Below are 18,449 nucleotides of genomic sequence, written 5' to 3'. Positions count from 1 at the left end.
CTTAGCACGTCTTCCTAAAACCTCATTACCTAACACCTCTTCTGCCTCTGTTGTCACAGGTTTTTCTTTTTCAGCTGCATGCACCAAATCATTATCCTGGAAATAACTCTCCTCATTAAAAAATGCCTCACAGCTTGAACTATGCATCCATTCTCCAGAAAAAACTTCACAAAAATTACTACGATTAACTATTCTCTTCCATCTACTATTTCTTTTGAAATCATAAATTGCCTTGTTTAGCTTCCTAATTCTATTGATTATCAAAATAAATAACTTACGTTTAATTTCAAATGCCTGATCAATAACTTTCTCAACTTTTTTTTTTCTCTTATAAAAAACCACTTTCTGTTCACCTTTCTTAATATTTTTTAACAAATTGCCAATTATCCTGTTGCGGAACATTCGTTTACGAATGTCCCTAAACTGTTGTTTCCTTCTACTATCATGCACAGAGTTATCTCTTGCTCTAGCAGTAACATTTTTGATTGGCCTTTCCTTTCCATTTGAATTGCTTCTCTTTTTATGGACTGAAACATTTTCTGTAGTAATATTTTTTTTACTACACATATTTCTTATGAAAGTTTTTGTACTGTTACCCGGTGCTTTCTTCGTGACTTGACAAATCTTTTTGTTAGAGGACTGCTGCTTCTTTTGATTCACCTGCTGTCTTTGACGTTTTGCAGCCTTTCTCTCTCTTTCTTTCGTTGGCATGGTGAAATGTTGAAATGATCTGCAGTTGAATCTGTGGTAAAATATATTAAAAAATGTTATTAACCACTATTACCAAACAGTAAATCAATAACAGTGATCAAAAACTTAACACACTACTTGACATTTTAAATAGAAGATTTTTTAGTCCTTGGCAAATTTACAATACAGAAATAGCAGAAAAGAAATAGAATTCTTCTTCATTTTACCTGTGCTGTTTTATATGTGAATCTGATCTAATTTTATGAGCATATTTTAATATTTTATTGAAGACACTACACATAACCTGTTTTTGAAGGTGTCTTTATTTTTAAATTAAACGGTTTACACTTTTACTTTTTATTTATTATAAATTTTAAAAATAAATGTTTATAGTTCCATAGGCTCAAGCAGGTCAGCTTCCCACCCTATGTCATATAATTCAGACAAATCTGCATCCTCATCACGCTCTTCTTCATCCTCAGGATTTAAATCATCCAAGGGATCAACATCCACTGATGTTTCAATTACAAGTTCAATGATGAGGTCAAAATCAACTGATTGCAGATTGTCGCTCATGTTGATGTTGTCTTTATCTTTAAAGAAAGATAACAACAATGCGATGTTGCAGAGTAAGAGACAAATCTCAGAGATTATAATAGTAAAATTGTTTAACAAGAGTAACATTTTGCAGCTATTATTTAGCCATGTCCACCAATGCTGAGCAGGTGAAGCCTATGTCTAATTTTTCAGTGAACAGGACTCATCTCTTCTTAACCTTGGATAAGCCTCACCAACTCTGTGTCCCCTGCACATACTTAAATGTAAAGGGGCAGATTTATGTTAAATGGCACATCCCCAGGCATGCACCAGTTAACGTGCACCGCTGCTCTGCCACCCATGGTGTGCCGTATTTACAATCAGATAGGAGAAAGCTGCGTCAAAACCCTGCGCCTGCTTTAAGCAGGCATAGGTCTTGACGCAACATTGTGGAGATGGGGCACCCCTGAGCCTTGCTGGAGCTGCATCGCACTTGCGATACAACTCCAGCAATGCGCCACCTTTACAGCACAGATACGTCACGCATCTGTGCCATTTTTGCCCCATGCTGCGCCGCATTGTAAATGCAGCACACCATGGGTGGCGGAACAGCGGCGCAGGATGACTGGCACATCCCTGGTGATGCGCCAGTCATCATAAATCTATCCCTAAGCTTCTTATCTTGTTACAGATGAACCACCATATGTATCATCAAACTATTTTGCATTTCCTAAATAGCGAATTTTAAGGGATAAATAGCAATTCTTTACCATTCCTAATTTGCAATGAGCAAATTGCTAATTGCAAATTACCCATTCATTTCCATGGGCTAGGAGGCTCATAGGAATGAAGGTGCAATTTGCGATTAGCAATTAGCTCATCGCAAATTAGGAATTTTTTCAAGGGTGCAGGGGTGTCTCAAGAACACCCTGCTGCACCCCTGAAAAAGAAATTTGGGGGCATATGGCGCACATACATGCCCTAAGGGCATGTATTGGCGTCATATGGCACCTTTTGTTTTTTGGAAAAAAAGCTTTTTGAGAAGAATTCGCAAATTACCACCAACTAGAAGTTGGTGGTAGTTTCCAAATCCTTAATGTCATTTTTTACATATTTTTTATTTGATACATTGCATTTAAGGAATCGCAAAATTTACAAATCCTTCAGTGCAATCGCAAAATAAGGAATAGCAAATTTTGCTATTCCTTATTTTGCATCAAACTTGTTTGATACATACCATTTGTCTAATTAGCATTCGCAAAGGCCGAAATTCGCAGAATTTTGATCTTTGCGAATGCTAATTAGCTTGATACATATGGCCCCAAGTGAGGCCTGTCTTGCAACATGGTGCATCTTTTGCATCACTGCTGCATCGGTTTCATGTGGTACGTTTTTTTTACACCATGACATATCTGCCTAAATGCATCAATTTGTAATTTTGTCGCCTCATAGCAAATGTTTTGCACCGCCGCTGCATCATAAAAGTGACGCACAGTGGCGCAAAAGAGGCATACACCTATCATAAATCTGTCCCTAGCATTTTAAATGATTAATCCAGGATGACGATAAGGTGTGGCCTATCCAGAGGTTTGTTTAAGGTGAGGCCTACTCAGGATTGCAGATTAAAGTTACGCTTGATGAAGAATACAGAGGAGATAATACATGTAAAGGCCTACCAATGAAGTAAGTAATGTGCACTTTATTTCGCCAGTCATCATAAATGTATCCCTAAGCTTCTTATCTTGTTACAGATGAACCACCATATGTACCATCAAACTATTTTGCATTTCCTAAATAGCGAATTTTAAGGAATAAATAGCAATTCTTTACCATTCCTAATTTGCAATGAGCAAATTGCTAATTGCTAATTGCAAATTACCCATTCATTTCCATGGGCTAGGAGGCTCATAGGAATGAAGGTGCAATTTGCGATTAGCAATTAGCTCATCACAAATTAGGAATTTTTTCAAGGGTGCAGGGGTATCTCAAGAACACCCTGCTGCACCCCTGAAAAAGAAATTTGGGGGCATATGGCGCACATACATGGCGTCATATGGCACCTTTTGTTTTTTGTAAAAAAATGCTTTTTGTAAAGAATTCGCAAATTACCACAAACTAGAAGTTGGTGGTAGTTTCCTATTCCTTAATGTTATTTTTTACATATTTTTTGTTTGATACATTGCATTTAAGGAATCGCAAAATTTGCAAATCCTTCAGTGCAATCGCAAAATAAAGAATAGCAAATTTTGAATTAAGGACATTTTAAGTCATTTCCACATGTGCAGTGTTTTCAAATTATGATTTGAAAATCGTTTTTGGGGAAAAGGAATGGTTTGCAAATTTATGACAAGAACATAATGGTGTATGCTTCTCTATAAGGCATTTCACTGTCTCTGATGTCATTTTTCCCATATTACATTATAAGACCTTTCCCCATGGAGCACATTCCTTGTAAATATGCTCCCACCTGTGCATGGTGAATTTAGATTTTGACTGTTTGAGTCACATAGCCATGTTAAAAGTGACCCCAAAAAATTGCAAACGCTTTAAAAAAACACATTCATGTGTCTTAAGGACATTTTAAGTCATTTCCCCGTGGACAGTGTTTTGTAAGTGGCGCAAAAGAGGCATACACCTATCATAAATCTGTCCCTAGCATTTTAAATGATTAATTCATGATGACGATAAGGTGTGGCCTATCCAGAGGTTTGTTTAAGGTGAGGCCTACTCAGGATTGCAGATTACAGTTACGCTTGATGAAGAATACAGAGGACATAATACATGTAAAGCTCTACCAATGTGGCGCAAATTGCTTGTAAATATGCTCCCACCTGTGCATGGAAAAGTTAGATTTTGAATGTTTGTGTTACATAGCCATGTTAAAAGTGATACAAACATGCTGTAAAGGCAATCAAAAAACGCTTTTATGTGTCTTAAGGACATTTTAAGTAATTTTCCCATGTGCAGTGTTTTGTAATTATGATTTGAAAATCGTTTTTGGGGAAAAGGAATTGTTTTTAAATTTATGACAAGGACATAATGGTGTATGCTTCTTTATAAGGCAATTGACTGTCCCTGATGTTATTTTTCCCATTTTAATGTAAGACCTTTCTCTGTGGCGCAAATTGCTTGTAAATATGCTCCCACCTGTGCATGGCAAATTTAGATTTTAAATGTTTGTGTTACATAGCCATGTTAAAAGTGACCCAACCATGCTGGAAAGGCAATCAAAAAACACTTTCATGTGTCTTAAGGACATTTTAAGTCATTTCCTCATGTGCAGTGTTTTCAAATTATGATTTGAAAATCGTTTTTGGGGAAAAGGAATGGTTTGTAAATTTATGACAAGGACATAATGGTGTATGCTTCTTTATAAGGCATTTCAGTGTCTCTGATGTCATTTTTCACATATTACATTAAAAGACCTTTCCCCGTGGAGCACATTCCTTGTAAATATGCTCTCACCTGTGCATGGTAAATTTAGATTTTGACTGTTTGGGGGCATATGGCGCACATAAATTTTAACAACATTCCATTACCTCAAAAACGATTTTCAATTCATAATTTGAAAACACTGCCCACAGGGAAATTACTTAAAATGTCCTTAAGACACATGAAAGTGTTTTTTGAAAGCCTTTGCAAGTTTTTGGGTCACTTTTAACATGGCTATGTAACTCAAACAGTCAAAATCTAAATTTGCCATGCACAGGTGAGAGCATATTTACAAGCAATTTGCGCCACAGAGAAAGGTCTTACATTAAAATGGGAAAAATAACATCAGGGACAGTCAATTGCCTTATAAAGAAGCATACAACATTATGTCCTTGTCATAAATTTAAAAACAATTCCTTTTCCCCAAAAACGATTTTCAAATCATAATTTCAAAACACTGCACATGGGAAAATTACTTAAAATGTCCTTAAGACACATAAAAGCGTTTTTTGATTGCCTTTACAGCATGTTTGTATCACTTTTAACATGGCTATGTAACACAAACATTCAAAATCTAAATTTTCCATGCACAGGTGGGAGCATATTTACAAGCAATTTGCACCACATAATTCATAATTTTCTCCTTAAAGCACACTATTCTCTATCTAAATTAAAGAAATATTTTCTCAACTTAGCAAATACTTTGAGTTTGAAAACAGTCTCAGAAACACACCAATTTGTCTTCAGCAGAGCAAAAGGTATGCACTCCAGAGTCTGCAGCTATCAAAAGCACAGAAATGCTGTAATTCTTCACACATATCTCTCATGTCACCCAATCAAAACTCTTCCCTCACTTTTTTTCAAATGAAAACCCTTCCCCCCTCTGCCATTTCATGCCTTTTCTGCATGGCAACCACCTCTTGGAAGACCTCTGGTGTTTGCAAGTTCACACAACAATGTTGCAATTGAACTCTGAACTCTCAGTGCACCTGCGTATCCACTGCAATCTTTCATTTAATGATTTTTTATTGACCACTCAAAATACATCTTTCAAAGAACACATCCATGCACCCTAACTTTCTGTTTTCAGCAATCAAAATCCACCAATCACTGTTACTGCTTCATGAACACAGAAACTCCACAGTTTTTTTCATTTTAAACTCTCATTTTTTCAACTGCCATTTCATTGCCACACTTCATCTGACTGCAGGAGAACCTTCTCTCACCATGTTTTCTGTCTGGATTGTTGGACATAGTTATATCCACTGGGCTCACAGGTATGCTGAGAACAGGAATTTACCTAACCTCAATTTACAAGATGTGGAAATTAAGTGGTTTGGCCACAGAGGATTGAAATGTCACCAATTGATACCATTGGTGAAAACCTTTATGCATTTGCCAAAACCTGACCTGTTAATTGTGCACTGTGGAGGTAATGATTTGGGCACTTTGACTGGGGTAGGTCTGGAAATGCTTTTAAAGGACACCTTTGAGCAATTGATGGCACTTTTTTCTCAGACTGCCTTGGTATATTCAAATATATGCCAAAGACAGAAATGGAGGTGGTCAAACCAATTTTGTCCACAAATTGAGAAGTCGAGGAAGCATGTAAACAAATCTGTTTCAGCTTACATGAGAGACCATGGAATGGGCTCCATGTACAACAATAACTTGCGTTACTACATGCAAGATATCTACAGAGGAGATGGAGTTCACTTCTCAGATGAGGGCAACAGAATTTTCACTCTGAATTTAAGACTGTGCATTGGTACCTACTTATAAGTACCTAAATGTACCATAAACCCAAAAGCTCTTCTCAGAGCTACCCTACATCTGATCACTCACAATTATTATTTTTCTCTAACTTTCTTCACTAATTTTCAACAAAGTACGCTCCCTGGGGCGCTACCCGGTACGCGAACCAGGAGCTAACCTCGCGAAATTTTTTAAAAAAATGTTTTTTTTTCGCACATATAAGCCTCCTCAGCCACCCTCACAAAACCTAGGGGGTCAAGATAAGTCTACCGTGCCCCCTTCTACCCATTCTGAACATTATTTGCCCTCCATTTTGTATCTTAATTCGACCGAAACACAAAATGGTGGACTCCCGTAACGCTTAAGGTTCGCGAACCGGGGCGCTCAACGGTTCGCGTACCGGGTCGCTCCCTGGGAAGCGCACCATCAAAAAAGGTGGGAAAGTAGTTTACAGAAAAGCCACTGGAGACAATTTCACCAAATATAGATTAGCTCATACTACATACCAATCCCTACCATTTTCACAAAGTTGATTGGAATTCCATTTAGCCATTTAGCCTGTAGACCTCTCTAAATACCCTGAGGTAAATTACTTCTCAAAACACATCTGAAGTGTTGGAATTGACAACCAATTAAAATGTTACTTTCATTTTCTACTTTTTTTACCTGACATTTGATTGGTTATGTACCTGAATATATATAAAAGAAGAGAATGAAACACAGCCATTTTGACTACTACTTCCTGGTGTACATTTCAATTGGATTTTCACTAATCACTTCAACTTCTTTCTAAAGGTAAGTTGTTATTTTAAAAACTGAACTATATTGTGCACTATCAGTTAATATGGTAAACTTTTTCTGATAGTTATATACTATCCCTCTGTAGTAGTTATAGATTTAGATAGACTTCTCTGTTATAGTTATGGATGGAGTTAGGCTTCTTTTTTATAATTATGAATTTACTTACGTTAAATCACATACACTTTTTTATATTCCTACTTCCACTCTGATACTATACACTGCCCAAAGATAAATTCTCTGTTAAAAAATGCCTATCTAAAATTAATCCCAACAGTGCCCTATCTCTACTAATATATATTTTTTTTATCCAAATTTCAGGCAACATGGAAGGCGAACAGAAAGTTTCATTTCAAATTGTCCTGCAAGAGAGCAGCCAAGAATTAATTGATCCAAATATATAGAATTTATGGATGAAACTTGGGACCAAGAACTACTGCAATGTGTGCAAGCAGTGGATGATCTCCTTCAAAATGAGGACATTTTACACCCTCATAGATTACAAGCTATGTTCAATGAAAATGACGACATTTCAGACAGTGAAATGTTAGAAATGTTATTAAATTTTGAAACACAATCACAATAATAAATAATTGCTTAAAAAATAAAAAAAATAAAAAATAATCAACAAAACCAACAATCAATTAACATACAGTATTTGAAAAGTCTATCATTCTTTTTTCATTGCAGTACGCTGCCCAGAACGCTTCCCGGTTCACGGACCGGGCGCTACCCACGCAAAAAAACAAAAATTTTTTTTATTTTTTTTTGCCCCGCGGGGCCCTTTTAAAACCTCCACATTAAACCTAGGGGGTCAGGGAGGATCTAGTATGCCCCCTTATGGTTATTTCCCCCTTTGTTTTGGCCTCCTCTTGTCTCTCGATCCTACCGAGAGACAAGATGGCGGCCGCTCCGGACTGTTTAGAATGTTGACAGACACCGGAGAACCAATCAGCTTCGCTACGCGAAGTTCCGGTACGCGTAAGGTCCGCGAACCGGGGCGCTGCCCGGTCCGCTGTTACAGATATATATCTTTTTTTAAACGTTAATTTCTCAAAATCCACTGGAGCACATATATTGAGACCTACAAAAGGCACATCGGGCTACCAGTCCCTACAATTTTGCCAAGTTTCGTGCAAATCCATTCAGCCGTTCGGGCTAAAAGTGAGGCCAACCGCCCTATGGAAAACTCAATGTTAAAAACACGTTTTGGGACCCCCCTTTTTTCTCGGCCCCCCCTTGACGAACCCCCCCCAAATTTCCAGGGGCTGCTCAGAAACAAAATGTTCCATTTTCCAGAAAATTTCAGCCAATTCCGTCCACAAACGCCAAAGTTATTAGACATAGAATTTTCAAAAATCCCATAGGGAAAAAATCCTAACTATATATACCTACTGGCGACCGCCAGTAGGTAATATATATATATATATATATATATATATATATATATATATATATATCCAAACGAGAAGCACCCACAAGTGAAGGCCCTGCACACGGTCGTGTTTTCTTCCTTTTATTTTGCGGGACATGCAGGCCAACAACATCGCTTGTTCCAGCTTCAAATAAGCCGATATTACCACACGTGTTTCCGGCATTGCCTTGCCCTTTATCACTGGTTTTGACTTGTCTGGACAGAAGGCAGCAATCATTTCCATCGCACTCACGGTAAGTTTATGTAGTCCCGCCCATACGGGTGTATGCCCGCTTTGCATTGTGGTAATGGAAGTTTTTTCAGGCGAACGTATTCCCTCATGAGTGCCCCAATGTTCTCTGTGATTGATGTTTTCACATACCACAGGGGGCGGCTGCCAGCACTCAATGTCTTCGCTCTGCAAGATTACAGTCCAAGCAAAATGGACACACTATTCCGAATGCGCCAATGCAATCAAAGCGCTGAAGCTGCTATGTCAGCAGCGGGGCGCCCTCACGACCAGGGCTGACAGCTAATATATCCAAATGAGAATTACCCACAAGTGAAGGCGCCGCACACGGTCATGTTTTCTTCCTTTTATTTTGCGGGACATGCAGGGCAACAACATCGCTTGTTCCAGTTTCAAATATGCCTTATTACCAATCGTGTTTCTGGCGTTGCTACGCCCTTTATCACTGGTTTCAGCTTGTCTGGAGAGAAGGCAGCAATCATTTCCATCGCACTCGCAGTAAGTTTATGTAGTCCCGCCCATACGGGTGTCTGCATGCTTTGCATTGTGTTATGGAAGTTCTTTCAGGCAAAAGTATACCCTCATGGGTGCCGCAATGTTCTCCGTGTTTGATGTTTTCACATACCACAGTGGGCAGCTGTCAGCACTCAATGTCGTCGCTCTACAAGATTACAGTCCAACCAAAATGGACACGCCGTTCTGAATGCGCCAATGCAATCAAGGTGCTGGAGCCGCACTGTCAGCAGCGGGGTGCCTGAAAGAACTTCCATAACCACAATGGCAGTCGTTAGTAGGAAGTTCTAGTTAGGACCATGTTTTCATAGGAAAAGTGTTTTTGCTTTTGCCCATATCTTTGGCACAATTTAACAAAGCTTCATAAAATGTTCCAAAAGAAGGTGCCCCAGTTAATCTAGTTGTGCATTGAAAGGTTTGGGATGATCCATCACACGGGGGTTAAGACAAAAGAGGGTCAAAAAAGTTTGTTTCCCATGTTAGTTCTCATGGGGTCTTTAGACATGCCTGCAGCACAAACCACTCAACGGAATTACATATTACAATTTGGCAGAAATGTAGCTTATGGATCACAGATTACGTGGTGTAATGTAAATACTTTCAGAAGTTTTGAGAAATTAAAGGAAATTCAAATTTGTATGTCTACCACAGCAAAGCCTTCGCGAGTAATGACGAGCTCTTGCAGAGATCTGCAGAACTCTGATTGACTGCCAACACTTCAACTAGGAAGTTTTGACAGCCATCTTGAGACTCAATTTCAGCCTAGTCCCAAAACAAAATGCAAAAAAAAGGAGAGGCAGGGTAGGGTTGGGTAGGAATATCCTAACACTCCCAACCCTTGGTCCTGGGGTTCCAGAGGACACTGCCAGGGCAAAAGCATTTTTTTTAAAACACAGTGAAATTTGTGAATATTCATGAATATTTCTTTAAAAAAGAAAACAAGCATGGTCTCCGGCGCTTCTTTTTAATGTCACCTCCTGTTGGACCAGGTCCCAGGGGCATGCTGAGATTTGTTAGAAATGGAGGGGGCGTGCGGGGTCCCCATACAAGGGCATATCCTCCGTGGATATATGTCAATTATAATTGGGGGCCTCATGGACCCCCTGGGCCCCAGGAACCACCACCTCCCCTGGGCGATAATTTAAAAAAAAAAGATGGAAGGCTGCGCGGTCCCGGGGACCACCACCTCCCCAGGGCTGTCCCATGTACAAAAAAGGAAGGGACCCTCCTTCTAGCACCAATCATGGCCCTGGGGGCCTCCACCCCCAGTGCCAGCTCCTGCTATGTCCCACGGTGTCCACCCCCAGGACATAGCTGTATGCTTTTGCCTGGTGGGACCTGACAGCTCCCGCCAAGCAGAAGCAAACTCTCTGGAAGCAGAGTTTTCATCTCTTTCCCTTCCTGCAGACATGCGGGCAGGGAAAGAGATGAAACAATTGCTCTCGCACGTAGGGACCTGCATTTTAAGCAGCTCCCTGTGTGCAAGAGCAATACTGGCTCCCGCAGGAGGAGTGGAGTAAGCTGGGACTGCGAGGGCCACACCACACTGGGTACCCTTGATGGGACCAGGGCACCCGGGGAGACATAGCCGGTCCCTGGGGGATGGGGTGCCCGGGGGATGTTGTTCCCAGGGCCAAAATCAGTTTTGGGAGAGGGGGTACGAACCCCCCTCCCTCATTCAATTAAGGCTGGGCTCTGGGGATGGGAACCTCAAGGTTGAAATCTGCCCGGGTAGGGGCTGTGCACCCCCCCCAATTGAATTGAGACCATGCCCTATGGGTTAACGACACATAAGGAACAGTTACATCACCAAATGCACTCAAGGTGACCGAAGACATTTCCCCGTGGTGCATTATGCTGCTGTAGTGTAGAATAAATACTGGACAATTACCCAATGAGGTAGCACTTACTAAGTAACCAGTAGCAAGAACTCCAATTGGGTAGGTAGTTTGTGCAAAACTGTGGAGTCTTGTTAGATAATTGGCCAGGTGAACTTCCCTTCTTGCCATGATGCTCACTTCACAGAAATTAAACCTCAACAGGAAGCATTTACATATATAAATATAAAAAGTGCCCCAGTTGGAGCTCTACTTCTGTAAAGGACAAATTATCCTAACTCCTGGGCTTGATGAAGGCAAAGTAAGCATGTTTTCTTAGCAATCTCACATTGAAAGACGATGTGAAATCCTTCATGGAGGTGAATGCATCATTGATGTATTGGAGCACAATCTGTATGTGACTGCGACGTCCTTGTCCTCTCCTGGTGAAAGCGGAGTCCATGGTTCTCCCTATAAAATAACTACCAGTACGCAAAGGTCTTCACACCTTTTGCAAGGATGATGGGCAGCTTACCAAAAGGCCCCCTTAGTGCGTTTCCCACATTCTTGATGCAGAGGAATATGAGGGTATTTCCACCAAAGAAAGAAGAACTTACTTCATATAGTTATGAAAAAAGACCCTTGTATATTGGAGATTTACCTCTTTGTACTTTAGTCGTCTTCTCTATATTGCCAAAACACACACAAGGTCAGTGGCGTACATTTCCTTGTGTTCTATTATGCAGCTGTAGTGTAGAATAGGTACTGGACATGTATCCAAGGAGGTAGCATCAATTAATTAACCAGTAGAAAGTACTCCTCTTAGGCAGATATTTTACACAAAATTGCGGACTTTTTTTGGATAAAGGGGCAGGTGCAGTTCTTTAGTAGCCCAGTTACTGACACAGCTTCTGTCACACCCACATAGACACGTAGACACCCAGCTACACACTTGTACACTCAATCAGCCACTGACAGACCCACTGAAAGACCCATTCAGATACTCACATACCCACTCACAGACCTACTCATACACACTCATAGACTGACTCTGACAGTCATGCACCCTTTCGCAGAAGTACTGAAAACTCTAACATCCACTCTCAGACCCATTCAGACACATACCCACACTCACAGACCCACTTAGACACTCATTCACCCACTGACAGAACCACTCATACTCTCTCTCACACACACAGACCTACTCAGAGACTTAGGCATCGACTCACAGGCCCACAAAGGTTACAGGGATGTTATAGTTAGGAATTAACATTAACAAACCTTAGAAATTCACAAAAAAAAGAAGGTTACATGGGTAATGTAGTTAAAAATAGAATTTTTAAAACCTTAAACATTCCCTGGAAAAATATTGGAAATTCAACAAAAAAACAAAGGATAAGGGACGTTATACTTAAGAGATAGAATTTAAAAAAATTACAAATTCACTGAGGAAACCAAAGGTTGCAGGGGATGTTATAGCTAAGCTGACTTTTTACTGGTACAAAAACAGAAATATTCAGCAGCTATAGTTAGCTGAGATAACAAAACTTAATCCCCCCGCAATGCACTGCATATAACCTCACATATTACAGCACACACTGGATCACTCATGACATCTGAAATTACATTGCTGATGATGTCACTGATGAAATCATCCACAGAACCAGTCACATACCCAGTTACACCCGACATACAACATCTCATTCACCCTCTTACACACAACTACAGACATTCGCATTCAGAGACCCATACAAATAGTGATACACCTTCTCATGGATCCAAATAAAGAGCCACTGACATATCAACTCACCCATACAGCCACTAACACAACCACTATCTCACATATACAGCCACGCATGCACCTACTCACTGACCAATACAGCCACTCACACATCCTCTCATACAGACACGCAAACACGTACACACCCACTCATACACCCATAAAGCCATTCTCATACTGGATAAGTCACCCATATAGATATTCACATACCTACTCACTCACCCATACAGTCACTAATGCATCCACTCACTTACCTATAGATATACTAATGCATGTACTCACTCTCCTATACAGTCACTGAGACAAGCACATACTCTCACATACAATCTCTCTCACATTCACTTACTCACCAATAAGGTCTCTCGTACACCCATTCACTCTCCTGTACGGGCACTCACACACCACCTCACTCATCCATAGAGCCACTTACACACCCATTCATGCACCTATAGAGTCACTCATGTACCCTGTTACTGACCCATACAGACACTTATGTACCTGCTCACTCACCCATTCAGCTACTCATGCACCATCTCATTCACCATTTACCGCCACTGACACACCCACTTGCTCACCCATACAAAACTCACACAGTCACTCACTCATGTATACTGTCTCCCACATACCCACTCACTCTTCTATGCACCACTTACACAACCATTCACTCACCCATACAACCACTCCCACAGCTACGTACCTTAGTAAATATGTTTATCACTCAGTAACTTTTAGAAAACACTCAGAATCACTGGATGATGTAATCGGTGATATCATCAATGATGTCATCAGTGATGTCATGAGAGATGTCACTGACCATGTCATGAGTGATGTACTATGTAAGGTCATAAGCAGTGCTTTGTGGGGCGTACGGTATAGTTAGCACAGCTAATACTGCTTTTAAGTGAAGTTTTAAAAGAATAAATTGCAAACTTGGTTGTTTTTTCTTTAAAAGCGATATTTTCAGAAGGACGATTATGTTTTTAAGGGGAAGGTGTTCATGAAACAATTTGGTTAAAATCAGCAGCCACAAAAGAGGAAGGAAATGGTGGTCATGGAGCTTATACAGATTGTCAGTTTCTATATTAGATTGTGTGTTCATGTTGTGTTCTATTCTTGGATCTTTGAAGTGTTTGCTGCTCTGAGGTAGTGAATTAAGGTTTGTCAAATGCTGTCCTCCTTGTCTTTAATGAAATTGCAATTCCTAATGCAGTAAACCTCTGAGAATCGACATTCTGTGTTTATTGAGACTTTGAGTTGCACTACTGAATACGCTTTACACTGTTCACAATATCTTTTTAAACATGTCACCACAAATGTTGTTAATGATTGCTTTTTTCATATTAGGCTGTTCTTTAGTTTTTAAATAATCACTACTTTTCTCAGATATCTGTTCTTTTCTCTTACTTGTCCAGGACCGAGTTTACTGGAAGCGTTTGAAGGACCTCTCCTACAAAGATCTGCGGCAGCATGCTGGCTTCCTTCACTGCCCACAGGTAAGGGCTGGATTTCACAGGAGCTCTTGCCTTGACAGTTGCATCATTGCCCAGCAAGGGTGTGTCTGCCAAGGCGTGGTATTTTTTGGCCAGCAGTCCAAAATGTCACCCGAGATTTCTAACTCTTCCATGACTATTTCCAGAAGATTACACATTTAAAAGGCTGTTTTTCAGTAAACAGCAAGGTCTGCACAATGTGGCTGACATATTTTGCTATTCGTGAAGAGTTACATTTATTTTTGGCTAATTGCAGGGTATACCTCGTGCTCTCCTAGTGGCTAGCTCTTGTTCAACCTCCTGAAGAACTTCATTGTTTTGAGCCATACACCTATTCCTCCATACCATCATCTTCATAGTATAGTTTTGGCTCCCCTGGGGACTATTAAGGCTCTTACATAGGTTTACCAAACCTATCACACAGTTGTGACAGTCAAACTGGTTCTTTCACAAAGCAGCTTCAGAACTGCTGTTCAAGCCCTTGTGCTTTTGCATATGGATGGTGGTAATATCCTTCTCCATATCCTCCCACAATACACACTGGCAGCACTGCTTATCCTGGGCCTGAAGAAATTGGATCACATCACCTCCGTCGTGATGGAACAAAATTGTTTCTTCTTGCTGGCCTGTGTCATATTCAAAACCAGCTGCATCATTTAGAACGCCATCACAACCAGCACCCTAGCCTATTTTGCAAACAAGCATTGATCTCCAGTGGCTCTAGGCACACTCACAGCCAGGACACCATCAGATTGCAGACTAAGAAGTGTAACAAAGAAAAAAGAAGACAGCTGGCCTTTTCTATCTGTGCACCCAGGATCTGGAACAATATCCCCATATCTATCAGGACCACCCCAATTCTGCTCCAAGTTAAGAAAGAGTTGGAGACTCACCTCCTTTAAAGTGCTTCATCAGAATGCATTGATCATCTCCAACTTGGCTTCCTGTCCTATTACTCACTGACTTGATGCTGGTCTTTGACCATGACAAAATGTAGAGGGAGATACCCTTTTACTTGGAAAAGGAATGGGTAACAAGCATTCAAAACAACAAATTTCCTTTTCCAAACTTTTTAGGCCGGAATCCTTAGGAGTCACTATATAATGTAGGGGCAGGTGGACTAGTGTGTAATGAGTATTGCGCAGGTTACCAAATTTACAAAACTACTTGGATGAATTCTTATATACAAAGGTAAGTTGCACACAACCCAATGTCAAAATTCAAAATATAAATGAAATGAAATGAAATGAAAAATTGCATTTGCATAGCGCATAACTACCCTGAGGCCTCGCAGCGCTTAATATTTATTATTCACTGTTGAATTGCTGATACATTTCTAGAGTCAATTAATGTGGTTAAAAACACATGGTCACATTATTTATAAAAACATTTTTGCAAAAAATTCAAGAATCACAAAACTTATGTGCACAAATTATTACACTTAAAACACAAAATGTATTGATGAACAAATTGTAGACGCTGCGTTTCGGTGATCTACAATATCTGCACCTTCTTCAGGACATTGATGTTCAATTTAAAAACACATCTAAACAAAAAGGTGTATAATAACAATCAGTTATACAAGGTACTGGGTTTTTTTTTCACAATTTTATCTAATATCACTGTTCTTTAAATATTTATCATGAACATCCTATTTATTCATTTCATACATTAACCATTGTTAAATGCTTAAATGTATCCTCATTAATTCCCTATTATTTGGTAACCCGACAAAAACCTTTGCTCATATCCCTGCATAGGCTAAGACAATTTAGCTTTTGAAACTGTAATAAGAAAATGTCTCATACCTATTGGGTCTTGAAAAGACCTCCAATAATCTGTGTGGATAAAAAACTTAGAGGCTTGCTGGTAAGTCAAGCCCTGCTGGAGAGAAAAGAAAAATCAATTAACTCTGCCCTTTACATTGTGGTTGTTAATGTTATAACCTGTTCTTAGGTTTCTCTTACCTAGGGAGTATTTACTTCCACATGGAGTTATAATGTTCTTGTGGCATATTGTTATCTTTTCTTTTGTTCTATTGCTAGAGAGAAACAAATTGCCATTAGGAATTGCTTTACCCTTCAAGTGCCTCTTTCTTACATATATAGCATAGGGTAAGGAAGATACCTTTCATTCAACTCTTTATGTATCTTCTTGGTTCTTTTACCCAAAAAAGCTGTATTTTTCTGTTTAAAAAAGACATTATTTCATTATTCTTTTTTCCCATTCTTTCTATTTCGTGCATAAGTATACCATTAGTGTCCCTTCTCCATACCGGTGATGGCCTTCAAGGGAATGTGGGGAGGACGTGTTTTTCTTGTAGAAACCATAGACTTCCTCTTTTAAGTCTGCAAACATAATGATTTATAAGGGAGTCACAAATTCAATATTTTATCTCCCCTTTCCTTCCTGTCTCCCCTTTCCTTGCTGTTTGATTGGGTAGTTACAGCCTACTTACCTTTAATTTATTCCACAATTGTATTAATTCTCTGTGGTTCCCTTCATTTAATTGGGGAATTCCATTAGTTTGGAGTTTTATTTATTCCAAGCTGTAAAAGATTAAGTATTGCCAATTAATCCCTGCTCCTACTCTCCATAGTTACCTGCCTAGGTTGGGTATTTCTTCTGCAACTTACTTGGTGGAAGAAGAATCATGAACCGTGTCCTCCCTTCTACCTTCTCGCTCTGCAAGTGAATTTGGAGGGAATGAGGGTTCCTATATATAGTGCTCCTCATTGTCAATTATCAATTGATTAACTCTCATTAGTGCGGTCCATGGTTGTTTGCCTCCTTTTTGCCTATTTTACGGGGGCCATCTTGTAAGGTGTTATCATTATGCCTCTCCCTATTGCTTTATACTATTATATGGGGCATATGTTTTTCTTGAATTCTCTGTTATTTAATAACCATTTGTTAATCAACTGTTTTTACTACCTTGGTTTCATTAGGTATCTGATTGTTATTTATATTATAATTATTTTTGGCTCTGCCCCTTCAGTTGTTACCTATTTTTATTCATATATATATGTACGCCCCTGTTTGGTCTAAACCATTTTCGGAGCCTCATCTATCTCTCCCGATCGTTTTGATTTTGGTTTAGGTTACCACCTTTCTTTTCAGCGCCATTTTGGACTGGGCTGATTCCTTACAGTCCTTTTTTTGTATTTTAATCCTGGTCTGCATTATATTAGTAATCAGTCGATCTTTATTTCTTCTGGCTTGATACCCTTGTTGGAACTACTATTACTGGGCACCTATACGTCATGTTGTCATGGCTGTTCACTTTGTTGGCCATCTTTGAGTTTATACCGTCCGAGTTTATTTACTGCCTCAAACAATATACTACTCTGTTTTGTTTCTTGTGAACTAATCATTCTCAAGAAATATATACATATAATTGGTCTATGTTTGATTGCAGTATTATTAATCCCTCAGGTGATATAAATCCCCTGAGGGCACTATAGTGATAAACCTATGTGTCATACTTTACAGGGACTTGTTTGTATAGTTCATTTTAAATTTCTATTTGCGGGCTACCATATGTATACATTCTTAAATTTTACCAAAGGATATTTATTTCTTTTAATTCAGATTATGCTATTTCCCTCCGTGGACTTTTCATATTATAACTGACTTCGCTCATATGTGGGTGAACTGCTTTCTCCCTCTACAGGATTCTTTCCCACTCCTCTCTATTGTTCAGGCCAGTTCTATATGTGCTAAATCTAGACATGTAGTACTGCTCCCTTTTCTTTCATTTAGTTGTTAAATCACCTCCTCTCTTATGTAGGCTGACTACTTCTAATATGCACTATTTAGGGTCCTCAATCTTGTGTCTTTTTTCTTGCCAGTGGGTTACCAAGGGTGCATTTTGCTTTTTGGCACGGAGTGCCGATCTATGTTCGTTTAATCTGAGTCTTATCTCTCTGGTGGTTTCGCCAATATAGGCTTTGTCTCAGGGGCATTGAATCAT

At 39.5% G+C, this 18,449-nt stretch overlaps 1 protein-coding gene across 3 annotated transcripts in view; it reads left to right on the top strand.

Annotated features, from left to right (window-relative positions):
- LOC144753590 (omega-hydroxyceramide transacylase-like) overlaps window positions 1–18,449 on the top strand; it is an 878,827-nt gene that overhangs the window by 685,451 nt on the left and 174,927 nt on the right. For 2 of the 3 annotated variants that reach the window (XM_078641230.1, XM_078641229.1), the window contains one exon: window positions 14,399–14,479. The exons of the other annotated variant lie outside the window; for it this stretch is intronic. In XM_078641230.1, the coding sequence (XP_078497356.1) occupies window positions 14,399–14,479 (81 nt within the window). The remainder of the gene's footprint in view (window positions 1–14,398; window positions 14,480–18,449) is intronic. 3 annotated transcript variants of the gene reach the window in all.

Source organism: Lissotriton helveticus, chromosome 5_1, assembly GCF_964261635.1.
Source record: "Lissotriton helveticus chromosome 5_1, aLisHel1.1, whole genome shotgun sequence".
NCBI classification, from domain to species: Eukaryota; Metazoa; Chordata; class Amphibia; order Caudata; family Salamandridae; genus Lissotriton; species Lissotriton helveticus.
The sequence above is the reverse complement of the archived record's forward strand: the minus strand, read 5'-3'. Positions and strand labels throughout refer to the sequence as shown.